This window comes from Salvelinus sp. IW2-2015, linkage group LG28, assembly GCF_002910315.2.
Source record: "Salvelinus sp. IW2-2015 linkage group LG28, ASM291031v2, whole genome shotgun sequence".
Classification (NCBI taxonomy): Eukaryota; Metazoa; Chordata; class Actinopteri; order Salmoniformes; family Salmonidae; genus Salvelinus; species Salvelinus sp. IW2-2015.
The window spans coordinates 18734648-18762610 of record NC_036868.1 but is presented as its reverse complement, the minus strand read 5'-3'; the positions used below and the strand labels follow the sequence as shown (position 1 = coordinate 18762610).

The 27963-nt window shown below is 41.5% G+C and overlaps 1 protein-coding gene across 1 annotated transcript in view; it reads right to left on the bottom strand.

Annotated features, from left to right (window-relative positions):
• Positions 1–1814: 1814 nt before the first annotated feature.
• Positions 1815–27963, bottom strand: part of nudt14 (nudix (nucleoside diphosphate linked moiety X)-type motif 14) — a 71783-nt gene continuing 45634 nt past the window's right edge. Inside the window, exons 3-5 of the mRNA XM_023973774.2 lie at positions 18943–19007; positions 15804–16059; positions 1815–7811 (exon numbers count right to left, since the gene is read on the bottom strand). Of these exons, the coding sequence (XP_023829542.1) occupies positions 7562–7811; positions 15804–16059; positions 18943–19007 (571 nt within the window). The 3' untranslated portion in view covers positions 1815–7561. The remainder of the gene's footprint in view (positions 7812–15803; positions 16060–18942; positions 19008–27963) is intronic.

Below are 27963 nucleotides of genomic sequence, written 5' to 3'. Positions count from 1 at the left end.
CCAACATACTAAGTTTACAAGGCTTCTCCAGTTGCTTCTCCCCTCACTGGCCGGGCCAAGTATCTCATTTGCATACAGGTGGACAGTGTAGTGCGCTGGAATCATATTGGTTGTCGCCCATGCCATGCCTTTTGTCCTCCCAGCCTCATAATTCCAGAGGTGGACACAAAGCAGCGCTTCGCTTCAAAGAGGCTGGCTTGGTTGCACCTGGAAGTTCACCCAGAATGAGGAGGGAACCTGCCTGCTATGGCCACCGCCACCACAGATGGCCTATCTGGGACAAACACAGTAAGGAGGCCTGTTACGGCCCGGTGTCCAATTTCAACATGAAAGTGTCGGGACCACAATGTAGTTATCTTTCCACACCGGCAACACAAAGTGCATGGTGGGAGAAAGAGGTTGGGGGAGGGTCATTATTAATTCATTAGCAGGGGCTAAAAAGTGGGACTTGTTCCTTTGTGTGACTGTCTGACATTTCTCCATTGATTCGACAGAGCCTTCGACTTTGTTTGTGGAGTAGGGGAGAGTGGGGTAAGTTGAGCCGCCTCTTGTTTCTAGGAAACCATACACAAAATTAATCATGTGACCAAATATTTAGGAAGAGGGCTTCATATCAGCATGAAAGTGCATCCTTGTAGCTGTGTGGGCTAATATGGTCAAAATGTTTGTCCCTGTACCACTGAGAAGAAGTCATTACAGGGAGCTGCAGCAGAGTTCTCCCTGTATTGCATACAGCAACATCAAAATCACTAGTTTCCCCAATATAGAACTGGAATAAAGTTCAATGTAATTGTCGAACCAGAGAGGACTGCCCAACATTTACTACACCATAACTAATCTCTACCTCACACCCCAGACCCAACTGTTGTTGTTAGACTTGTGATGTGCAGTTGCCGTGAGGGCAGAGAGGTTGYACTTGGTTAGCTGATGCGTTCACTTGAACTACCCCCCCACCCTAATCGAGTCCACTCTCCTCAAAAGGGTATGCATGACTTTGTCTAATGATTACAATTCCACCTTCAAAAGAAAATACCAACACAAATATTGCCATGACAATTACACTTCACTCCACTGGTGTCAAATATTTAGCATTGGACATGTGAGCGACCAAGAGCACTTTACTACACCTCCCCCTCCCCTCCCCCCACACAAGACACAGCATGCAATTCAGTATTGTATGAATCTATGTGAGTGTTCAAGAGCCAAGGAGTGAGAGAAAGAAAATTCACCTGATCAGAGCACTTGTATCCTACTGGACCTTCTATCATTTCTCTCTCCTTGGGTGTGGAAATGGGGCAAAAAACTCAAACACCTTTTTGCGTTTATCAAAAAGAAGGCTGTGAAGTGCTACAGGGTACAATAGTAAATTGGCAAAATGTAGATTTAAGGTGCTCTGGTTATTGATCATTAAATTAAAAAAACAAGGACAACCAAGTTTAGAATATTCCGTTCCRTTGAACATTCCACCACGATTAATATAGCAGTGCCTTGGTCCTCGTGGTTGAATTTTTTTTTTTTATATATATCAGAGATACTTCTACCATACTCATGTTATAACCATACTCTAGCATACTCATGTCATCCTCTACCATACTCTAGTTACAACATACACTCTTGTCATACTGATGTTATACCATAGTCATTCACTTTTGCTGGCTTCTCTGTTCAGCAATACGCGGTGGAAGGATGTTGTGTGGGATTTTTTACAGTTTGCTTCTAGTGCATGTTACTGTTGTAAAGAGTTGTGGAAAGAGTTCTCTTGAAGGTCTCATACAGTTAGCCAGAGAAATTAAAGGACAATTGAAAAAAAAATACATGATTTAGGCATCAACCCTCTTTTATTTACACTTAATGCAGTTCAATGAAACAGTTAGTGCACATGCAAAATATAATATTTAAATATATATATTTGCACCAAGTGCCATAAGTAGGTTTTTTGAAATTGTGAAATATTTWAAAAAGAACAATTACGAAATCAAGTTAAACATATAAAACATGAAATATTACTCAAACAACACGGACCACAATGAATTCACTCCAAATAAAGCAGAAAAACTCTGATAAGAAACATTGACACTTAACTTTGTCGATATAATTTCTCAGAGAATAAATTCAAAGAAAACACTAATTCCGTGTAAGACACACAAAAAAATTCACAATTGAACAAATTGCTTTGCAGTATAACCGACAATAAATGCATAAAATAAAATAAATCAGGGGCGTTAAATAGAAATTACAATTCAAACCCCCTTTCTTGAGAACATAAGCAACAACTGATATTGTCACAACCTCGTTGCTTGTAATGCATACTGAAAATACTCGTCAAGCATTTGAATTGTCAAATAAAATGAAAAATAGATGTATTTTTTGTCTTGCTCTCATCTATCACAAAACAATATTCCATGCTCTCAGAAAGGTACTGTTGGAAAAAAAAGGTTGCAGTTGCAATTTCAAGACAGAGTACCCAAAAAAGTGGTATCAAACAAGTATGTATTGAAAGGGAGATATAAGATGCATTCTATCCCAAAGAGAACTCCACCGAAATTGACACTTCCGATATTAATGGAACGTTTGATATGTTAGTGCCTTACGGGCATGCCAGCACGCGCGAAATGCAGATTTTTGTTGTTGTTTTTTCTTCTTCACATAGGCCATCGATGCTGTATGCGCTACAATGATGCAGCGTGACATGCCTACTTGCCACACGGTGATGGAGGTATAATCGTCGCATGGTGTTATGGTAGTATCCAGCATTGACATGATTGAGAGACCATCAGTGCTGGCAATGTTTTTAAGAAATTTGGACTCTTCACCAAAAAACTGTTGATGGCTTATAGGTTTCAGTTAAAGGCGCAATCTGTATGTTCTGTCTTTCAATGGTCACTTCGATTAATGATATGTACCCAACTTGGTACAACTGTCTTACTCCATCATAACCCCAAATCTACAATTTTATTAATCCATGATGTATCATCTTTGTCGTAAACAATGCATAGCTACAAAATATTTCYTATAATGATCATGTTGCTCTCACTGACTGTCGCTCCATGCATCTGTAGGTCAGTCTATGAATTTCAGAGGGGTTACTTCGAAGCCCCATCCCTCACTTTTCCAAACAAAGTGACTAGGCTGTTAAAATTACAGATTGGGCCAGTGAAAGGGTTTGATACCTTATGACATAAGGCACCAATGTACTGCTATGTAAACTTATACAGAGTATCAGTCCTTAAACACATGAGTTACAGCTGTACAAATCAAGACCATCCAAAAGGTAGGAGGTAAGCGCCAACAACTTTTGGTGGAGTTCTCAGTTAAGATTTTGTCTTAGCAGGGACAATGCATGGTCAATGAATCTACCAAAATCTAACTCATCTGGATTTGAATGAAGGCAGACATCAAATAAAAGATTGTCTCATAGGAACAAAGGCAGAGGGGACAGTGTGTTCAAGTCTGGGGTTATAGATTTAAAGCTGGACTCCTTAATGGTTAAACAGTCACGTCCGTTTTTGATATTACAACAACAAGAAGTCACTGCAAACAACGAACACTGTTTTTCCCCTACGGACATCATTGCACGCACGATAGAACATCAGAATATGTACTGCATTTTTTTAAACCACGTTGGGGCAACGCTCCTTACCTCCACTTAGGCAACAAAACAATAACAACGTCCATGGAGCGGACAGTGGCGGACATCGTTTCCCCTACAGTGGACTCCATCTTTACGGGAGAAACTGTAATGGTTAAGACAACTAAGTTACAATAGTTCCCTGATAACACGTTTAGCCTTTGAAGCCTAACCCAATTTCACTTTAGAAATACTTACCATGATTCAATCAGCGGCGCAAAGGAAGAACAAAACTCATTCATGTTAAAGCCTTCAAGAGCGAAAGAGTAAAGAAAAATGTGTCTGTTCTGCTATTTGTATAAACTGTAAAACTATCTAGCTAACTAGCATGAGTATAGGGTCATCTTTTTYCCCTCTAAAATCAATTCTAGCCATTCCAGCAAAAACCATGCAATCCTGATACTTGATTGACGAATGATTCCAAATAGAGGAAGAATAATTTGGGAAAACTACATGCTCAGGGGAAAGGGCCCACCTTGGCTATGGAAGACCGCAGTCAAGTCCTTTTGAGGTCAATAGGACTTTGATCAAGTCCCCCCCCCCCTTTACAATGTTATGGTAAGGCAAACACGCCTGGTTAAAACTATTTAACAGTTTACCTTGCTATCTAACAGCATCATCATTACTGATATACTCCATCTATCCACACACCATTATTAGAGAGGTCACTCATTTCAACTTGATATACCTGGGCTTTACTCTGATTTCCCCACAACTTTTCCTACACCCGGAATGCTCTGACCGACATGGATCAAGGTTGAGTTACCGTGACTAAATATTGAGTTTGAACAACGGCTGTGCTACTCACACGGCGAACATAGCAGTGGACTAGAGTGTATTAGATGCATCTCAAATCTGTCAGGAAATGTATGGTTGATGTAACAGTGCAGTAAGAGCCTTACAGATTAATTGTTCATTCGAAAGAAACTGTGGCTTGTAACAGTTGGACCATCAAACCAGCTGGCTGGGCAAAAAAATACATTATTTTCTGGTGGTAAACTGGTTCTCTGTCTGAGAAGACATCAGATAAAGGCAATTCCATGGTGACGGAATTACRCTGAGTCTCAGATTTTTCACTTTACAATGTATGCCAAACAAAAACTATTGATATCAAAGTTTAACAAACCATACAACTCTATGCACAATGACTGCTTTGATTAATTTACACAGTACATAAAAAAAGGAAAAACTGCAGATTAAAGTTTGGTAAAAGAATTACAGTAAAATCTCCCTCAGTTTTACTCGGTTACCAAAATTTGTATCTGCACAGTTCTTCCTGTAAATGTGTTTTTGTAAAATGTTCAGTGGAAATTGTTTAAAGTAGTCCTCGTGCATAGAGTTGTGTTAAACTTTGAAATCAATGGTTTTTGTTAAGTATACATTTGAAAGTGAAAAATCTGAGTTACCCGTCATCATGGAATTGCCACTAACCAAATATAACTGGCCTCTTTTACAACTCTGGGAAACCGAGCCAGTCTTCCACAAATGTAAACAAAGCTCATGTATAATATTTTGATGTTACATCAACTGCTACGTTAAGACTTACGTGGCTATGGAATGATGACACCCAGAATGCAATTACAGGCCAATTCAGATAAAGCTTAACCCAATGTGATCAAAGTTAAACTAGGTAGCTAGCTGTACAAGTCCAAAACAAGTGAACGACTATGTATTAAGAACTTGCTGTTTCCGTATTCTACCAACTACTAGACCTTGCTGTTAAGCCTTCGGTTAGGAAGCCAAGATAGTTATTTACAAGCCAATAGTATATTTTCAAATCGTTCTGAAATTGAATTATAATTGCTAACTATTTGGTYTTGATTCTTATATTGCCAACGCTTCATTGATTTTTAACAACTTATTGTGGAAGGAGCCATGAATCCACACACTAATATGTTGCCAAAAGAAAGGTTTTTCATGAGAAGATGTGTCAATTTACCATTTAGGACTTCAACAGGTCATAATATTTGAAAACTATATAGAAATATTACTACATCACCACCATACACAATGGTTAAAAAGTCTATGGCCAAGACRGTGCAGAATGGTGATCCCTGAATGTTACCTCGTCAAGGGGGGAAACCGTTTGGACCTGAGATGTTAAGCAAGTGCTTTTGAGATTGATTGTTGTCTTAAGCTCCATCTGTCCCAAATAGGGTTGCAAATCCCAGAACCATTCCMAAAATTCTCAGGGTTTTCAGAAATCTCGGTTGGAGGATTTCCAGTAAAACTGAAGGGAATCATCAAGGAGGGAATCCTCCAACCGGGATATCTGAAAAACCTGTGAAAACCTGTTTTGCAACCCTAGTTTCAAACCACCATAAACTTGGATAGCTGCTGCTGTTGATTTCTGTGGAAATGGGGGTGTTTTGAAGAGGTCTGGCCAAAACAGGCATAGGGAAAAGAGGGGTCTGTCTAACTGTTGGGCCATGTCTCTCAGATTCACAGGTTAAAAAGCGCAACCATTTTACTTCAAGCCTCACAGACGGTGCTGGTATCAACAAAACTCTTCCGCCCCTGCCGTCAGGTTCAAAACAACAAGGGAGATCACAAAACACAGCGCTAAGGGCTCCGGGTGCTGTTCCAGGAAGTTGGGTCAAGTAGCATGCTAAACTTCCTCTTACATGTTACAAGCTAGGTTTTCAGTTTCCTAAAACAAAACTCCCATTGACCCTGCTCAAAAACAATGTCTGGGATATACATAACGCTCTTGATCTCGGGCAATATCGGTGAAGCCTTCCTGCTAACACGCACGTATAATTGTGAGAGCAATTGTCCACCAGAGGGTTCTCACAATTAATAATATAGTGGTTACTAGTGTTATCAAAATGCTCAGTATCATGATACTCAGAAGTATCATGATATTACAATACTTTCGAGTATTGTGATACTGAGTATTGTGGTGCTGGTATAGTGACAACATTAGTTGCTGTAATAAATCTCCCCAGTGTAGAGGTAGGTCATATTCCCGTGGTAGTTAAAAGAAGCCTCTATCGAACGTACAATTTAATGTGACCTTGTAGGAGCACACAGTAGTGACACCCCTGGATTCAATGCAATGCTTACAACTTATCTAATCGCCTCTGCTAACTGAAATGTTGATTTGTTTTAAAATCAGACCATGATCAAACTACCAGCTATCAAGTATTGCTTAGAGAAGTGTTTCCCAATCCCGGTCCTGGTGGATCCAAAAGGTGAGCAGATTTGTGTTTTAGCCCAGCAATAACCCAACTGACCATCAAGCCATAATAATTAGTGGAATCAGGTATGTTAGTGCTGGGCTGGGATAAAATCGGCACCGCTCCAAGACTGGGAAACACTGGCTTCGAGGCTGAGTAGATCGTGAAGAAAGTAAGCAAGGCGCGCCTGGACCAGCTGCAGTAATCAAACAGACTCAGCAACGGCCATCGTATGTAATAAGCCCTGGCGCTGACTAAGCAACAACATTTTTGCATTCCTGGAACATGATCCAATCAACGGTAGACGAGCAGCTCCGAACGAGAGCGCTATCATGTAGCCATCTTCGTGAGATTGCACCCTGGACCTCTCAGTGAGGAAAAGGTAATACATTTACAGTGAAAACTAACAACGAAAAGTGCTGCTGGCCACCAGCATATGGCAAGTTTTAGAGGAAAAGTAGTAAAGACCAAGTAAAAATAAAAAGAATGAGACAAACCTCTGAAAAATAACAGTTAGTAACGAGAAAAAACGGTCGCCCTGGGGCCAACTTATATGGATAGGGGCAAAGGCGAAGGGATTGGGAGTAGATTGAAGTTGTCCCTAACCACTGACAAAGGGTCAGATTTTTCTCTCCATCCCCCTAATTGTATAGATTAGGCTTAAGGGTTAGGGTCATTGATCCCAGATCTGTGGTTAACTGCAACTTCCACCTCAGGCTGAAGGGGGCAGGGACGGGGACAGGTGTTGGGTGGGTTAAACGTTGGTGGAGATCTTGTACTTGGGCGACATGTTGTTGTGGAACCAGATGAAACTGAAGATGACGCCCATGGTCTTGGGGATGCTCTCATCATAGGCAAAGGTCATGGCCTCGTGGAGGGGCACCTTGACCACCTCGATCAGCTCGCCCTCCTGTGGCTCGCCGCCGCCCTCACCCACACAGTTCTCGTCCGACACCTCGGCGTAGAACATTGTCTGCTTGGCACCTGTCACGCCTACACCGGACCTGCAGAGAGAGGTAACACACACACACGGTCAAAGGACCGTAAATCTATTCGCGCCAGGTTAGCATTTCACACAGCAATGCGAAACAGAGAAGCATGCACAGCTAGGTCACTAGCTCTTCCGACAGCAATAACCCTACAACTAATTCTTTCTTCTTACCACAGCTGTATAAAAATGACCGCTACTAAGCTGGTTCCTACTTCGCATACTTTCCCCCCCAGTCTTAGTTTGATAGCTGGTAGTTTGATCATGGTCTGATTTACAAACAAATCAACATTTCACTTAGCAGAGACGATTAGACAAGTTGTAAGCATTGCATTGAATCCAGGGGTGTTGTTGCAGAAATGCCATGTCCCTTAATTACAAACTTGTATGGGATCCGTAAATATGAATGTTAAATTATAATAGCCTAGTTTAGCCAAGGAGAAAGCGCTGCGCTATATAGGGAGAAAGACAGGGCTAGCCATGATTGTTGTTGAGGAACCAGATGAAACTGAAGATGACGCCCATGGTCTTGGGGATGCTCTCATCATAGGCAAAGGTCATGGCTGAGAATGGCGGGGATGGACATGATTTGTCGGTCATGTCTATAACTCCACGTCACAGGCTTCTGTCGCTCTACTGGCATTGACACTTTCCCCCCAATTTTTTTATTTTTATATTGACACCATTTACATGTTTTATATTGATACTGCGCTGTTGAGGAAGTAAGCATTTCACTGTACAGTTTACACCTGCTGTATCCTGGTCATGCGAACAAATAAAAAATGTAATTTCATATACAGAGTGTGTTTATCAGAGACAATAATGTGAAGAAAAACATGACCTGCACCAAAGTCAGGTTAAAGGCTAAGGACTATATAAAGTCTATTTTTTACATGGAGTTATTCCTTATTGTAGGCTACTACTTTAAATCTTGAAATATTTTGGCTGTTTTCTACACTACCTCTGTTTAGCATATAGTCATAGACAGTCACATGTTTTACATGTGAATTCTTAAAAAGATGGGTGGACTAAAGGCATCCATCCGTATGCTTCCCATCCGAAACGTGCATATGACGACATTTTTGTTTGTTTTAGTCTTCGGCAAGGATTTTTTTCCAGCTGTTCGCGCACACAACATTTCTCCTCGAGGCAACCCGAAGTTCGGAAGCAGAAGTCTACTCCCCTTCGTCAGTGGTTGGTCAACAGTAGGGATTCTTCAATGAAGTGTTTGTTGTCATTCAACGATAGACGACTTGTTTTCATGCACATTTTCTCACTGGAGAAATAGTGCACCAAAAATCTTAGTTGGTTGCACCATTTTAAATCTAAGACCACCTCGGCAAAAACGTAAAAAATTATGACAGATTTCTTGAGTTCCCTTATTAATTCTGACGATTTTGAGGAAGTGTATACTGGCTACGGCGTCAAGATGGGCAAACAGCACTATTAACGCCTTTTTCTTGTTTTTCAAGCGAGGGTCTTTATACTTGCCATTCTAAGAAGATAGACTCTCTCCTCCCAAAAATTCTGGTTGGTTTTTCTTTGGATTTTCTCCTACCATATCGTGTTATATTCTCCTACATTATTTTAACATTTCTACAAACTTCAAAGTGTTTTCTTAAAAGGTGTGAACGATGCTAARTGGGTGTAAACAAAGAAGAGCTCTCTAGCAAGTGTGAAATCACCTCACTGAATGTGATCAGGATGGCACAGGAAACAATATTATACTGGTTTAGGGGTAATTCAATCTCCATAACGCTTAAACAGAGAATGGTCAGCAAGAAAAATCACATCCTTAGAATAAAATACTGTAAAATATTTATTAAAGCAGTGTTACAAAAAGAAGTGTTACAATGTTAATTTAAATGTTACTACTCTGGAATCAATTGTCCCAGCTTACGGCTGAGACCTCACACACAGACAACATTCGTTTGTCTGGCTCTTGTTTTGCCACTATGGAAGAATTCAAACATCCATTGTTAGCCAGTCGTGCACCCAAAGGGGCTGGGGCCTGTGGGCGCCTGTCACCACGGAAGCACCCAGAGCACAGTGTTTCAAGCTAAGTACTTTTGTCAGGCACTCCCTCATAGGGGGCCATGGGGTTAGCCATGGGGGTTAAGACGATACCCATCTAATAAGACGGGAAGAAACCTACACATAACAATGCCGATAAACACACCGCCACAAGTCGTGGAGCTGGTGGGGTCAAATCAAAGGCATGTTTGGAGAACGGAAGTCTTCACTCTCCAGGTGGGGGAACATAGGTAGGGGGGGAGGAGCGGCTATGGATCTCAGCTGTTTTCCGTTGCAGTGTTCTACAGTGTCAGAGTACAGACCGTCGTTTGTAATTGTTTGAAACCGTCTTTGGAAATCATGATGGATGGATAGTTGGTACTCCAAAGGCCCTGGTTACCATCTCCTTTTCCTGTTAGTCTTACCTACATGAATAAATGAATCTACAACACTACCATACAAACAATACAACTGAGTGGATTTTTAAAAATTAACTAAGCTTTATATCACTTTATGAACAAGCTGGTGATGGCTCAAACATGCAGTTAAGGTCAAATAGCTGGTTAAGGTTGGTGCTAATGTACAGTGTGTTGTAAATGTCTGTGTTAATGAAAAGCGCGCTACAAAAAAACAATTTTATTAAGGCCCAATGCAGTCTTTTTAATTGTATTTTTAAAATCATCACTGTATGTCTAATAGAGCACTGTGTGTATTTAATGAAAATAACTCAAAATATAGTTATCATTTTTCCATGAGCCTCCTTTTGCCATTTACTTGTTTGTTTTTTTGTTGATATTTTTCTTAAAACGGCATTGTTGGTTAGGGGCTTGTAAGTAAGCATTTCACTGTAAGGTCTACTACACCCGTTGTATTCGGCGCATGTGACAAATAGAATTTGATTTGGGCGTCTTGATACAAATTTTTATACACTTACATACACAGCCCTGATTGGCAGACAGGATCATCTAGACCCCTCAAACTCAACTCTGGACCATGAAGCCAGTTCCACAGGGTACACTAGGTGGGTGCAATTAATTATCAGGTAGAATTTTAAAAAAAACAGCAGGCTCCGGACCTCGTAGGGTAAGAGTTGAATACCCCTGGTCTAGACTCTAGAGCAGGACTGGGCAACCCCGAGGGCCTGATTGGTGTCACACTTTCTCCACCCCAGCAAACACAGCTGATTAATCAAATTGCATTGAAGATCATGATTAGGTGATTATTGGAGTCAGCTGTGCTAGCTGGGGCAAAACTGACACCAATCAGGCCCTCGAGGACTGGAATTGAACACCCCTGCTCTAGAGAGTACCATGTGTACCCTTTCAAAGTAGGAGGATACATATGCAAATAAAAGATGACTGGTCATTGTTCAGAATAATCAGATCAGATTGTGTTGTCATGCTGTGGGCCAAAAAAAAGTATAATTAAAGCTTACACTAAAAGGGCATTCTCATAATTTTCACAATTTCATTGTTAATTTCGACCTCATACAAAAACAGGAGAATCCCATTTCACTGGACTGCTCCTTTAAATGAGTCAACAAGGAGTCACCACTTGTACCGCGATAGACAACAGCGAAGTGGAAGGAGATCAAAGTGTAAACGAACACCATTGTTATTGACGCGGAAAAGCTATGTTACAGATGCAGATACGACTTCAGCAAGTTATTTTGCCGTAGGTTCGTGGGTGGACAGGGAAATGCAAGCAAATGCTCATGCAAATATCAAGGAGAAAGCTTGTCTGTCCTTTAAACTTGATGTGAACACCAAGGTTCCCGTCGTTCCGTTTTGTTTGGGGGGGGTGGTGAAGAGTCACTCTCTTTACGTATTTTAAGTGCTTTATTGACAGATAAATGTGAAACTAAGTGGGAGATGGGAGAGGAGAGACAGTCCGAAGGGAGCACACAGGGATTGAACATTGTCTCCAGCGGGGAGCCACACGTGCATGGAGCCAAGAGTGTTACCAACTGACCAAGGTTCCTCACCCCATGGCTCAGTTGATTGGATCGAGGTGCTTAAGCCGGGGTGGCGCCAGTGAATTCTTAGGGTGCGTTCACAACGAGCAACGCAGGGTAAAATGACAGCGCCAACTCAATGTACTTAAATGGGAAGGTGCGTTGGAGTGGTGAAGGGGTAGGGCCTTGCTTGCATGAGATTGCGCTAAACGCACATCAAACTACACATAGCACATACTCCTCCGTCAGCTCTGCATGCGACTGCGTCGCCAGTGTGAATGCGTCCTTACCCAAGATTGAGCTTCTCAGTTAGTCACATTTGTCGATTGTGAAGAAAATTTGCCACGGAACATCTGGATGCATGCATGACTCCTTTCTACGCGCACCAAAATTACAATCCGTTTCTCTGAATTGCCCTGTGAAAGCCTAACACTACGATGGTATTTTATAACTGAGCTAGTCATGTTGGCAAAAGAACAAGCATTCAAATTATGCCCTACTGATAATAATGGTGTGATGACGGGGATGGAGGGCTGTGTTTCAAACAAAACAACTACAAGTCCCTCAACAGCACAGCTAGGAATGATCAAAAAAGCATCTTATAGTTGAAATCATAAAAGGAACTGTGCACACTTTGGAGAGGTGTGTGGCCACTTGGAGGCATCAGTTAGTCCTTGGTCTTATGTTGCATCTACTCCACATTCTTCAGGAATATTCTTATCATGTTACTGAATGTAATCAAGAGTATTTTCAGATTTCGTTATCAACAAATACAGTGAAAAGTACAGAATATAAAATGCACAAAAAATCTAAAGTGCAATGGATTCAGTCTTATATCAGGTGAACAGCAGTGTCCTCAACCTTGGTCTAATAACTTCTCCATCTCCAAACTGTTCCTTTTCAATTGCTACCATGCGTATGCATTTTTCATAGGCCAATTCCCACGAGTTTAAAGGGTTACTGAGGGTCCTTTGGTCATATCAGAAGGGGTGCCTTCGCTCAAGTAAAAGAAAGATTTTGAATGTTATATAATTTGTGGACATCTCTGAGAGATGTTCAATAGATTCCCGGGGTCATTTCATGGTTCATGTGTATCTGAGCTCTTGCCGTTCACGCAGGCAGAAATACAACCGGTCTGACATAGCATTGTGATGAAGCCACTCTCACTATACTGGAAGTTAATAGGAAGATTACTCTTAGATTGTGAAAACTACTATCATACTGTACATGTCAGATTTCTGGCCAATGTCATAACGCAGGAGGTTGTCGGCTCTTGAATGAGCCATTGATCATATTTTTGCAATATTTCTACCTCGAGAAATTTGTAATTTAACAGAAGGTCTACCACATTTCTCCTATTTGTCTGCCTCTTCAGTCCAGGGTGCAAAATGCATGGTGCCGTTGCAAATGTCAGACTCAACTTTGAGAAGCACACAATCTGCAGGTTGAACATGGCGAGATTGTAGACTCCTAAATTGATAGTGCAGTTTGTTAGGTGGTTGTACAGCTAACTAGCTACTTCACATGATGATATTGACTTTAGCATTATTGTGTGTAGCTACGTTTGCTAGCTACTTATCTAGCCAGCCAGCCCATAGAGAGCATTGTGAGTTTTGTAGTCGACTTGATTGAGCTGCAACAGATTTCCACAACGATTTTCCAGTTGCAACCAACCTTATAATAACAAAATTAAACATTTGTAGCTTCCCACAATAAGTTGGGTGAATTTTGGCCTTACTTATGATGCCATCTATTTTGTGAAGTGCACCAGTCCCTCCTGCAGCAAAGCACCCCCACAACATGATGCTGCCACCCCCATGCTTCACAGTTGGGATGGCGTTCTTTGGCTTGCAAGCCTCCCCCTTTTTACTCCAAACATAACGATGGTCATTATGGCCAAACAGTTCTATTTTTGTTTCATCAGACCAGAGGACATTTCCCCAAAATGTACAATCTTTGTTCCCATGTGCAGTTGTAAACCGGAGTCTGGCTTTATGGCGGTTTTGGAGCAGTGGTTTCTTCCTTGCTGAGCAGCCTTTCAGGATATGTCGATATAGGACTTGTTTTACTGTGGATATAGATACTTTTGTACCCGTTTCCTCCAGCATCTTCACAAGGTCCTTTGTTGTTGTTCTGGGATTGATTTGCACTTTTTCGTACCATGGTACATTCATCTCTAGGAGACAGAACGCATCTCCTTCCTGAGCAGTATGATGGCTGCCTGGTCCCATGGTATTTATACTCGCGTACTATTGTTTGTACAGATGAACGTGGTACCTTCAGGCATTTAGAAATTGCTCCCAAGGATGAACCAGACTTGTGGAGGTCTACAATTTTTTTTCTGAGGTCTTGCCTGATTTCTTTTGATTTTCTCATGATGTCAAGCAGAGAGGCACTGAGTTTGAAGGTAGGCCTTGAAATACATCCACAGGTACACCTCCAATTGACTCAAATTATGTCAATTAGCCTATCAAATTTCTAAAGCCATTACATAATTTTCTGGAATTTTCCAAGCTGTTTAAAGGCACAGTCAACTTAGTGTATGTAAACTTCTGATCAACTGGAATTGTGATAGTGAATTTTAAGTGAAATAATCTGTAAACAATTGTTGGAAAAATGACTTGTGTCATGCACAAAGTAGATGTCCTAACCGACTTGCCAAAACTATAGTGGTTGAAAAACGAGTTTTAAATGACTCCAACCTAAGTGTATGTAAACTTCCGACTTCAACTGTATGTTGCATAGCCGCACAATGTCTATAGGTATGCGCATGCTTGTATGCATATGTGTGTCTGCTTGTATGCGCCTGTATGAAGTAATGGGTGTGTTGAGCAACACTGTGTAGAATGAACACGGCCCTAGACGCTGATCTTGGCTCAGTTTTGCATTTTCCTCACTAACGGTTAACCTCTCTAGGCTAGGGGGCGGTATTTTCACGTCTGGATGAAAAGCGTGCCTAAAGTAAACTGCCTGCTACTCAGGCCCAGAAGCTAGGATATGCATATTATTAGTAGATTTGGATAGAAAACACACTGAAGTTTGTAAAACGGTTTGAATGATGTCTGAGTATAACAGAAATTATTTGGCAGGCGAAACCCCGAGGACAAACCATCGAGGATTTTGTTGTTGTTGAGGTGACAGTGTTTTCAATGGGTTTTCTATGTGGATCTAGATTTCTAAGGCACTTGCTTGCAGTTCCTATCGCTTCAACAATGTCAACAGTCTTTAGAAATTGGTTGATGTTTGTCCTTTGAACAGCCCTACTTCTTCATTACACAGACTGAGGGTCGAGTCTAGTGTACTGTTGTGGTTGGGGCGCGCGACCTGAAAGCTCGCTCCACTTTGTTTTTATCCGCTATTAAACGCAGTTTATCCCGTCTTAAATTTTATTTTATTATTTTACGTTAAAAAAATACCTAAAGTTGTATTAGGAAAGTTGTTTGAAATGTTTGGACAAAGATTTCAGGTAACTTATTAGATATTTTGTAGTCATGTTGCGCGAGTTGGAACCGGTGTTTTTCTGGCTCAAACGAGCCAAATAAATTGACATTTTGGAGATATAACGATGGAATTAATCGAACAAAAGGACCATTTGTGATGTTTATGGGACATATTGGAGTGCCAACAGAAGAAGCTCTTCAAAGGTAAGGCATGAATTATATCTTTATTTCTGAGTTTTGTGTCGCGCCTGGCGGGATGAAATATGATTGTCTGTGTTTGTTTGATGGGGTGCTGTCCTCAGATAATAGCATGGTTTGCTTTCGCCATAAAGCCTTTTTGAAATCTGACACGGTGGCTGGATTAACAAGAAGTAAAACTTTAATTTGGTGTATTGCACTTGTGATTGTATGAAAGTGAAATATTTCGAATAATTTAATTTGAATTTGGCGCTCTGCTATTTCACCGGATGTTGTCAAATCGATCCCGTTAACGGGATTTGATCCCTAAAAAGTTTTTAAGGTTAAGATTAGGGGAGTGGAAGCTGATCCTAGATCTGTACCTAGGGGAAACTTCACCTCGAAGCCATAGGTACACACACACCTGTACGAGGTGATCCTCCGCAGCTTGGCGACTGGCACGTCGTAGCCGCACTCCTCCAGCACCTCCTGCCTGGCGATCTCTTCCAGCGACAGGTCAGCCTTGTCCACCAGGCCCGCGCATAGCTCGTAGGTCATCCCCACTGAGCCTGGGGGCGTCTCCCCGCCCCCGACCGCAGCCCCCTCTTTCTCCTCCGTCGCCTGCTCGCCCGAGTCAGGTGCCTTGGGCTTGGTCCTCTCCCACTCGCACATGTACACAGCTGAAGGAGGAGAGAGGGAGAGTGGGTGGAGAGAGTGAGAGGGTAGAGCTAGACAGCAACAGATGTTACAGTATAGTGACAGCAACTTGGGAGGCCTATATACCTTTTTCTCAGTGATGTATCGTTCCTTTCACTTCTCGACAATTGAGACTGTGATAGTACGCAGTTCATATCAAAGTCTACATTTTAATCCTTCAAATAGGCCACAATTGAGATATAATAATTGTCTGAAACTTTGTTTCTGTGAACTGCATGTCTAGTAAAATCCTACCCCTATAAAATCATGAAAAGCATAACCCCAACTCATAAAAAAACCTTACTGGTGGAAGGAAAAACCATAATAAGAGTGCGATAAAAATAGGGTGACACATTTACTTTATTCAAACAAATCAGCTTTCGACCAAAAACGCCTGTGAGCGATTTTGTCGCCTCACAATGGCCTCCAAACAAAGGCTGACCTTTTTAGACACATTGTTTCTCAAGCAATGGGAAAAAAGTAACAATGCATCCCAAATGGCACCCTATTCCCTTCATAGTGCACTACTTTGACCAGAGCCCTAAGTAGTGCACAATACAGGGAATAGGTTGTCATTTGAGACACACAGACATTCAATGCGAGGCCTTCCTTTCATTCTGTGGAGAGCACTGTCCCCAGCGCCTTAGCGGCGAACAAAGGACGTTCCCTGCCTCGCATAGTAACGGGGGCCTTTTGCGCACTATTACACAAGGAAGCATTGTGTTCGGAGGTGAGCTGGAGTAAACAACTGCATCCAATGCTTTTTTTCATAGAGTGCAGACATGAGGTGTGTTTGTATGAAATTAAACTGGAAGATAAAATCAAATCAAAGTCTACAGGTCGCGTACACAGTTTAGCAGGTGTTATGACAGTGCAGCGAAATGCTTATGTTGCAAGCTCCTAACAATGCAGTCAAATGTCAATTAATTCAAATGTAAAAAAATAAATAATAATAAATAAATCAAGAATACTGCACTGTAGCAGTATTAAAATGCTATCTATACATACAGTGCATTCGAAAAGCATTCAGACCCCATAACTTTTTGTTATGTTACAGCCTTATTCAAAAAAAAAAAGGAAATTGAATTTCCTCATCAATCTACACACAATACCCCATAATGACAAAGCAAAAATAGATTTTTAGAAATTTGTGCAAATTTATAAAATATAAATAACTAAAATAGCACATTTACATAAGTATTCAGACTCTTTACTCAGTATTTTGTTGAAGCACGATTACAGCCTCGAGTTTTCTTGGGTACGATGCTACAAGCTTGGCACACCTACTTTTGGGGAGTTTCGCCCATTCTTCTCTGAAGATCTTCTCAAGCTCTGTCAGGTTGGATGGGGAGTGTCGCTGCACAGCTATTTTCAGGTCTCTCCAGAGATGTTCGAACGGATTTAAGTTTGGGCTCTGGCTTGGCCACTTAAGGACATGCAGAGACTTGTCCCRAAGCCAATCCTGCGTTGTCTTGTCTGTGTGCTTAGGGTTGTTGTCCTGTTGGAAGGTGAACCTTCGCCCCAGTCTGAGGTCCTGAGCAGGTTTTCATCAAGGATCTCTTTTTACTTTGCTCTGTTCATCTTTCCCTTGATCCTGACTAGTCTCCCAGTCCCTGCCGCTAAAAACATCCCCCAGCATGATGCTGTCACCACCATGCTTCACCGTAGGGATGATATTGGCCAGATGATGAGAGGTGCCTGGTTTCCTCCAGACGTGACACTTGGCATTCAGGCCAAAGAGTTCAATCTTGGCCAGAGAATCTTGTTTCTCATGATCAGAGTCCTTTAGGTGCCTTTTGGCAAACTAAGTGGTTTGTCATGTGCATTTTATTGAGAAGTGGCTTCTGTCGGGCCAATCTACCATAAAGGCCTGATTGGTGGAGTGCTGCAGAGATGGGAGTAACTTCCAGTAGGACAACCATCTCCACAGAGGAACTCTGGAGCGCTGTCAGAGTGACCTCCGTGTGTGTGTGCACTGCTCCGCTTATGATACATCAAATGGAAGACGGATGAGATCTGCATCTGCACCTCATTGTAACCTGCACCAAAGACATTACTGATGGGACCGCCATGGCTTTAGCAACCTTCCCTAGAATCAGTTAAGCAGGTGAGATATGGGCCCCATTCCATTTTGGTCCCTATCCCCTACCCTTTGACACAAACTCTTCAGGGTTTGCAGATCTAAGAGGATGGGATACATGTAAGCACCCAATCCTTCTACATAATATGGGGAATTCCCCACAGCCTACCACAAGCAGCCGAAAATAATATATAATTAAGCGCCTGTTTTCCCCCCTCATCAGTCCACACCAGGGTTGGGTTAAATTCCATTACAATTCCATTTACATTCACAAAGAAATCGCCCCCAACCCTGGTGAATACCACAGGGGTGGCGGGAGATGAAGGTAGGCGTTAGCTGATGGAATGGAACAGGGCCGCGTGCCATGGGATGACTAATGGCTTTTAAAGCCTTGATGGGGCGGTGCACCAGCCGGGTGGAGAGAGTCCATCAGCATTTTTCACAGTAGTAGACAAGACTCGACAGTGCCAGACAGATCCCAGGCCACGTGGCAGGGGCATATTGTTGCACTTGACACGCTCAAGTGGGAGTTCAGCATAATACACAGGTGTTGGGTAAGAAGCTTGGAATGTGACAATAGCAGGGTTTCCCCACAGGGATAAAGCAAGGTTGTGGTGGGTTCGAATCAGACCCACGCCCTTCTAATACACTTTCTCTGCCTTACTTTCCTGCCCCTCTTCACTCTCTTAATAAAAAATATATGGTAAGGGATGTGAATTTCCAGTCCTTAGAAAGAAAAACTGTCCTTGTGGATGAAAGATGATTTGAGCAAAAAAGGGGGTATTACCTGGGCGGAACTGCTTGACCAAGACGAAGCAGTGCGAGGTGGTGTTGAAGATCAGAACCGAAACACTGGAAAGAAAAGGGAGCAGAGAAAAAGAGCGAATTTATTCAGTTTGATTCAATCATTATGTTTCGGGGATGAATAAGTGAGAATCACAAAGGTTTATTGATTCAAAATTATATTGGTTGCTGTACCGGTACCCCCTGTATATAGCATTGATACTGTTATTTTATTGTTGCTCTAATCATTTGTTATTTTTCTATTTTTCTTATTTTTCTTAATTTTTTTACTTCAGTTTATTTTAGTAAATACTTTAAACACTTATTTTTCTTAAAACTGCATTGTTGGTTAAGGACTTGTAAGTCAGTGTTTCACTGTACACTACTGTAAGGTCTACTACACCTGTTGTATTCGGCGCATGTGACAAATACAACTGATTTGATAAACTAAATTAACTATATTACATGACATCATCATACGCAGTGGGACAACTTCCTGCTTACAGAAATCAACGAAATACATATCTACCCAGACTGCCCCGATTGCATGTTCCCAATGTAGCCATGTGAGGGCACAAAGTGGGAAGAATATTCGCTACTTGAATTACGTTGTTCTAGTCTCTAAGTAGGTAAGAACCCTGCTATTTTGATGATACTGTTGAGTGTTAACCCTTTACACTCTTACCTGTATACGTGTTGAAAATGGCGCCTAAATTGGAACGTAGTGGTTGTACAGTAACATCCTATACATGAAGCCAGAGCTCGGTCTCTACGATTCACAGCGCTCTATGGGTTTTGACTGACAGCCGTTCTAAACTTGAACACCATGCGCAACAAGAAGTTACCACCAATCCCTCCCGGTAATTGGGCAACTTTAGCAAATTTCTTGTTGTCCGAGTCAGGGAAATGCTGTAAATGAAGAGGACTCAATGTATTTTGAAAGATGAGATGTTGAGGCGCTTTGATGCCAAACACCCGTGAGTCCAAATGTGCACTTCACAATTCCATATCATAAAACTCATGTCATATACACTTTCAACGTTTATGATCACCATGTTTGATGTACAGTTACAAAATGAAAGGTTATCATACCCTGGGTTGTTATGAACAAAATGAGCCTTTTTGTTTATTGTGAAGAAATGGCACAGCGGCACATGCACCTGAATGCACCCATGTCTCCTTTCTATGTGCCTCAATTACAATCTGTTTCTTTAAATTTCCTTATGAAACTCTCACACCAAGATCGTATTTTATAAACTTAGCTAGTCATGTTGGCAGTAGTGACGCTTTGAATTCCAATTTCGCCTAAATGGCACCCAAAAATGTATCCCTTTTTATTTTCCCACCACAATCTGTTCTTAAGACAAAACTGAAAAATAACTTGTGTAGAAAGTAAATCATGCCCACCTGACCCAGATTGTGATTATATAATGGACTGTATTTGGATTGCGTAAACAACAGTAATTGTGTGATGGCAGGGATGCAGGGTTGTGTTCCAAACAAAACAACTAAACCCAACAAAAAAAGAAACATCCCTTTTTCAGGACCCTGTCTTTCAAAGATATTTAGATTTTTACAAATTAACATCACAGATCTTCATTGTAAAGGGTTTAAACACTGTTTCCCATGCTTGTTCAATGAACCATAAACAATTAATGAACATGCACCTGTGGAACGGTCATTAAGACACTAACAGCTAACAGACGGTAGGCAATTAAGGTCACAGTTATGAAAACTTAGGACATTAAAAAGAGGCCTTTCTACTGACTCTGAAAAACACCAAAAGAAAGATGCCCAGGGTCCCTGCTCATCTGCGTGAATGTGCCTTAGGCATGCTGAAAGGACGCATGAGGACTGCAGATGTGGCCAGGGCAATAAATTGGTACATCCGAACATCACAACTGTGGGACAGGTACAGGACGGCAACAACTGCCCGAATTAACACCAGGAACGCACAATCCCTCCATCAGTGCTCAAACTGTCTGTAATAGGCTGCGAGAAGCTAGACTGAGGGCTTGTAGGCCTGTTGTAAGGCAGGTCCTCACCAGACATCTCCGGCAACGTCGTCGCCTATGGTCACAAACCCACCGTCGCTGGACCAGACAGGACTGGCAAAAAGTGCCCTTCACTGACGAGTTGCGGTTTTGTCTCACCAGGGGTGATGGTCGGATTCGCATTAATCATCGAAGGAATGAGCGTTACACCGAGGCCTGTACTCTGGAGGGGGATTGATTTGGAGGTGGAGGGTCCGTCACAGCATCATCGGACTGAGCTTGTTGTCATTGCAGGCAATCTCAATGCTGTGCGTTACATGGAAGACATCCTCCTCCCTCATGTGGTACCCTTCCTGCAGGCTCATCCTGACATGACCCTCCAGCATAACAATGACACCAGCCATACTGCTTGATCTATGTGTGATTTCATGCAAGACAGGACTGTCAGTGTTCTGCCATGGCCAGCGAAGAACCCGGATCTCAATCCCATTGACCACGTCTGGGACCTGTTGGATCGGAGGGTGAGGGCCATTCCCCCCAGAAAATGYCTGGGAACTTGCAGGTGCCTTGGTGGAAGAGTGGGGTAACATCTCAAAGCAAGAACTGGCAAATCCGGTGCAGTCTATGAGGAGGTACTTAATGCAGCTGGTGGCCACAGATACTGACTGTTACTTTTGATTTTGACCTCCCCTTTGTCCAGGGACACATTATACTATTTCTGTTAGTCACATGTCTGTGGAACTTGTTCAGTTTGTCTCAGTTGTTGAATCTTATGTTCATACAAATATTTACACATGTTAAGTTTGCTGAAAATAAATGCAGTTGACAGTTTCTTTTTTTGCTGAGTTTACATGTGTGCTTGCTTAGAGTTCCTCAACGGCACAGCTAGGAGAGCGAAAAAAAAGTACCTTCTAGTTGAAGACTCTTCTTTGATTCATAAAAGTGCATTAGAATTGCTTAGGAACTGTGCACACTTTGGAGAGGTGTGTGGCCACTTGGAGACACCAGTTAGTCCTCTCACTCAAACCCTTGTAACGTTTTGGTCTTGTTGCACCTACCCCACATTTTCCAGAAATAGTCTTATGTTACTGAATGTATCCAGAATATTTTCAGATTTCACTATCAACAAATGCAGCGAAAAGTACAGTAAATGTAAAATGCTCATAAAATCAACAGTGCAATGTTTGGATTCAGTCTTGTGTCAGGTGAACTGTTGTGTACTTAACTTTGGTCTAATAATTTCCCCATCTACAAATTGTTCCCTTTCAATTGCTACCATGGTTATGCATTCGTTTTTCATATTTCTGTAAGAAACATTTCAATTTAGCCTTATCCATATAGGCCAATTTCCACAAGTGTAAAGGCTAACTGCACAAAATGAAAACTGATTTGAAACCAAAATTGTGTTACATAATTTTTTTTACATCTATACATTTTGGCAGTGTAAAATGTCCATGGATAGTCCTCAATTCCAAACTAGTTGGTGTGTGTGTGTGTGTGTGTGTGAGTGTGTGTGTGTGTGTCTTCGTGTCAGTGCAGGATTAACACCTGGGCCAGTATCCACAAAGCTTCTCAGAGTAGGAGTGGTGATCGAGGATCTGTCCATATAATCTTATTCATTATTATCTAAAAGGCCAAACTGATCTTAGATCAGCACTCCTACTCTGAGATGCTTTGTGGATTAGGAACACTGCCGCTACCTAACTCTTCAACCAAGGTGCATGAACTGAGGAGTAAACTGAAGAAGATAGGAGATTCAGCACATCTTGGAGGACAGTGGAAGTTGGTAAAAAATCGTATTTATTGTTAAATGTAAAATTATTGCGTTTCAGCTCACCCTGATGAAGGCCAAGAGCCAAAATCATGTTGGTTTTACCTTAAACAATAATTAATTTCTCTCATCACCTTCCACTGTCCTCCAAGTTGGTGAAGCTCCTCTCTACTAAAGGGATAGTTCACCCAAAATCCATATTGGTTTCATTACCCTTTAACAGGAAGGGAAACTGGTGAGGGCTAAAAAAGGGAAAGAATATGATCTACATGATCAGTCTGTAAAATAAAAAGTGGCTAATGTGAATCTAACTCACAGCTAAAAATGTAAAGAAAGCAATCCAATGTTATTTGTTGCCTAGACTTTACTGCAACTGACACTCAAGTCTTGAGTAAAAACTATACACTAATATTGCAGTTAGCCATGACAGTCTTTATAATAGAATGCTTGTGACCACACACATCTAAATATTGCACTTGGGAAAAAAGCATTAAATTATAAATAGAATGAAACAGGCATTCTATTTTTATTCTATTATAGTGGCCACTACAGTAGACATTGATCAAGTGCAAAAGGCTACATATGTGCAAAAATAACATTCACTGAGTACATTTTTTTTATAATCCACCATCACTCACAAGTGTTACTGTCAAGTTCAACACAACAAAAGCAATATCTTTGGCCTACACTGTACATTATTACATTGTACACTTCCTGCCTGTGGACATCTGTTCTACAATGTGCCAGCAGAGCATGATACCCTTGTTGTTTTTTCTTATACTTATTTGTTACAAAAAACACAAGGGGTAACATTAAAGTATTAGAACATGAAGGACAAACAATACAGCATCAAGACACTATCAAACATGTATCAGTCTTTCCACAACAGAGCCATCCTTATGTGTGAGGGTGCGTGTGCATGATAGTGATATAAAATGTCAGTTTCCTTTTTCATGATCACAATCTTGTGAAACCCGAACCCTCCAAGATCTCCCCACAGTTCCCCAATAGCTGTCCCTCAACCATTCGAGACCCCTTCCACGGTCCCCCCCCCCAATTTTTTTTTTTTTAATACAATTAATTCCATTCCCCACCCCCAAGAACCCCCCAATGCACCAACAACCAAGATAATGAACTAAAGAGAAAAAAGGAAGACAGACAAAAACAGCAAACAACAATTTACCCTTTGTTGGCATAATTGATCTCTTTCAGGCAGCTACACCTGGCATAACCCTTTTTATCCACTGTATTGAAAAAGTGAGAAAGAGGGGAAGTGTGTGGTGTTCCTTTCACCTCTAAATTTTTTTACAATGCTTTTTTCTGATCAAAAGTAGTTCATTGCATCCACCGTGGAGCCCAGTTTCATAATATTACCCTATGTCCCAGCTGCTTGCTGTAGTTTCAAAGTAATCACGAAAAATCGGGCCTTATTTTATGGCATTTTTCACCCTGCCAGCTCCTATTAGTTCTATTGAGCACCGTGGCACCAACTCGCCTTCCGAACGTTCTATTCCCAGCCTATTTTTCTACGCCACAATGCCTGCTTGCTATTGTTGGCAATGAGACCTGCCCACGTTGCTGGTAATTAAAATGTAAACAACTAAAAATTACCCATGGAACTCTGAGGTCATCCCACTGTTTCCTATAGGGAAATATAGGTATGTCTGTCTATTTTGTCAAATATTTCACAATTTGTATATTTAGATTTTTTCAAATTGGACACCATTTTAATCATGAGAATCTCCTCTTTCTAATTATGTAAGGCTGGGCAGCGTACTCTGTTGTCATCAAACGCTAGCCCCGAAATACAGTTTGCCCTTGGAACGATGAGCTCCCCCCATTGCTTTCCTATGGCATGCTGGTATATTTCTGCCAAATATCTCGCAATGTGTATATTTAGATTTTTTCAAGTCGGACACCATTTTAAAATCAGGATAATCTCCTCTTTCTAATTACATAAGATTGGGCAGGGTACTCTGCTGTCATCGATCGCTAGACCAGAAATAGTCAAAAGTTGCAATTTCTTCCCTACTTCCTCGTTATGCAGACATAAGCACACTTGGCACCACCGAGGGGGGGATGTTAACTTTCTACACAAGTTGATATTTTTCAGTTTCGTCCTAAGAACAGGTTGTGGTGGTAAAATAAAAAAAGGATACATTTTTTGGTGCCATTTAGGCAAAATGGAATTCTAAGCATCACTCCAGTCAGAAGAGGCTCTGCAAATGTTTGATTCCATTCATTTGCTATGTGCTCGTGCTAGTGTTCCAGCTTAGCCAACGTTATTTWGCCATTTTTCAGCCTTGTGTAAATTTTGACTCGTTCTGTCCAGCCTACTATAGTGGCATCCAGCTTATGCCAGGTCCAGCTCCAGCACACTTGATCCCTTAATCCACTTGTTTAACAAGCAATGCCTCATTTTCCCCTAATTATCTCATTCTGAAAATTAACCACATACTGTAGAGAGAAAACATTAGTTAACAGATAGTGGTTCGTTAACATTTCACACAAATTGTTATGGTCCAGTAAGCAACTTTATTAGCAAGCTAATTTTCACACCATAAACTCAATTATTTGATCAGATAAGTTGGTTAATGTTGCTCAACATTTCTCAAACTAGCTAACGGAGAACTCGATCCAGCTAGCAAGATACTTAACAATGCTAACAATACTTGTTCCACCACACTTTCTCCCTCACCTCAAACTTTCCAAATGCCAGTTTTTTGGTTACAGCTCATGAAGTACGCTTCATCACCTTCTCACCCCCCATCTCCGATGTCAGGCTTATCACCTAACGTTACCTCTTCGTTATCGTTCAGGGGACGCGCTGCTGTAACTGGCAAGCTGCCTTTCCACTCAAGCGTCTTTCCAGAGCGCTCGCTGATGCTGTAACTAGCAAGCTGGTTGTCTCTTCTCTCTTCAGTCGCGTGCTGCGCTGCATTCTGTTATGTGAACGATTGGCTGAGCCTTGGATACAGCAGGTTTTGCTCCAAACGCGCATCACTCGTTTGCTTACAGCCAGTAGTGATCAAAAGCCCCCCCCCCCCACACCACAAAAAAAACTTATCATCGGCGCTACACGAATCACGTAGGTCAACTATTTCGGTTTCAAAACTGCGAATTTCGCCTAAAAAGGTGACTTGTTTGCATCCCTGCTTTAAACATTCTATGAACAAAGAAAGCAATAATCCATGTTTTGGTTTTGTTTACCAGGCCACAGTTTCTAAAACCATATTTTTTTGCCATTTGTGGCACAAAGTCAATATCCCCAAAAAAAGCATTTTCCATCAATGTTCCCTCAAATTTTTTCATGCACCAAGCAAATGTCTGATCTGTTGACCACAAACTTGACCATTGTGAAAATTCTGTGCAACTTCCAGCGCACCTATACTGTGAACACAGAGGCTGTACCCCCTTTAAGTTACAGTTTTAACAGTGGCCATGTAGGCTACTGTGGCTATTTGATCAGAATCTAGGCCTACCAGAGTGGCCTACAATCAAAAACAGTGGAGAAAATCCATCCCATAACATTTTTACATAGAACAGCTATTTCCATCATTCAGCCTACAGTAGCAGCCAATGTGTGGTGTTCAATGTAGGCCTACATTCCATTAAACTTTCGGGGATAAACATGCAGGGCTTGTCAGTAACAAATAATGCTGTTGTGTTTGATGCAAGAAACCATCAAATGCATTATTCTCATACCATTATTACAGAGATTCAGATAAATTATGCTACCCTCTGCCTATTGGCTACTTAGCTTATTTGAAAATGTCTCAAAATACAACACTGCCCTATTTAAGACCAAAAAAAAGCTCTTTACCCTACTCGCTTTTCAAAGATGTCTAGAAATGTACACGTTTTGTGCTCTTGTAGGATGCAATCCTTCTCCGATTGCTGACTACAAATGATCTATAACTGTGCTAATAAGTCACTAGCTAGCAAAGGATATGAACAAAACAAGCTCATCTACTCACGACCGCTCATGCTGTAAACACAATTCAGTGAAAAGTAAATGGCACAGATCCATATATGGCAATGGTCTATTTGTATATAGGCCTACTGCAGCTCTGATTGTTTATGCCGCACCAGTTTGTGTAGAGTACGGGCCGAGTAGTGAGTGGCAATGATTAGAATCCTACTCGGATGCGTTCTGCCTACAAAAGATTGAACTCTGACTTGAATGCCAAGCGTCACGTCTGGAGGAAACCTGGCACCATTCCTACAGTGAAGCATGGTGGTGGCAGCATCATGCTGTGGGGATGTTTTCAGCGGCAGGTACTGGGAGACTAGTCAGGATCGAGGGAAAGATGAACGGAGCAGAGTACAGAGAGATCCTGCTCCAGAATGCTCAGGACCTCAGACTGGTGCGAAGGTTCACCTTCCAACAGGACTACGCCCCTAAGCACACAGCCAAGACAACGCAGGAGTGGCTTCTGGACAAGTCTCTGAATGTCCTTGAGTGGCCCAGCCAGAGCCCGGACTTAAACCTGATCAAACATCTCTGGAGAGACCTGAAAATAGCTGTGCTCTGTCCAACCTGACAGAGCTTGAGGGGATCTGCAAAGGGAGAAACTCCCTAAATACAGGTGTGCCAAGATAACTTTAAAAAGCAGTAGGCTACACGCTAATGTTTGTTGCATAATGCAATTAGCGGGAAAACAACAGTCAAAAGCGCACTGCACATGCGAGCGTTCTCATGTGACAGAGATGGAAATATCCGTTAGAAATGTTGAAAGATCTAAAGATGCAACTAGCATGGGTTGCTAATATAACTAAGATTGTGCCTTTGGACAATGAAAGAATTACATGAGAGAAATATGTTACTTGTTTCACTGGCATTTGGAAGTCTTCGAAAACAATGTAAGACATGCACCATCATACAGATGGGAGAAAATAGTAGCTCTTTAATAGTGACGTCAAAACCGTTTTTAACACACAATTGCATTTAGAATTGTTGCGCAATGATTGCTGCTGGAGTGAAACGTGCATTTATAACAGGACCTGTAGCAGCAGCAGCTCTCGCGTTCTTACAGATTTTCCACTCAAACTAGACTCTGTATGCTGTGTGATAAGAATCATAACGACTAATTAAAACACACACACTAATTTAATTTCACTCAATTATGCAAATTAACCTATAGACCGATAAGCTTGACCGGTCAAATGTATTTATGTTGACCGGTGGCAATTTTATTTATCGTTTTATTATTTATTTTTTAATCGTCCAAAAGCCAGCTGAAGGAAACCCTGCACATAC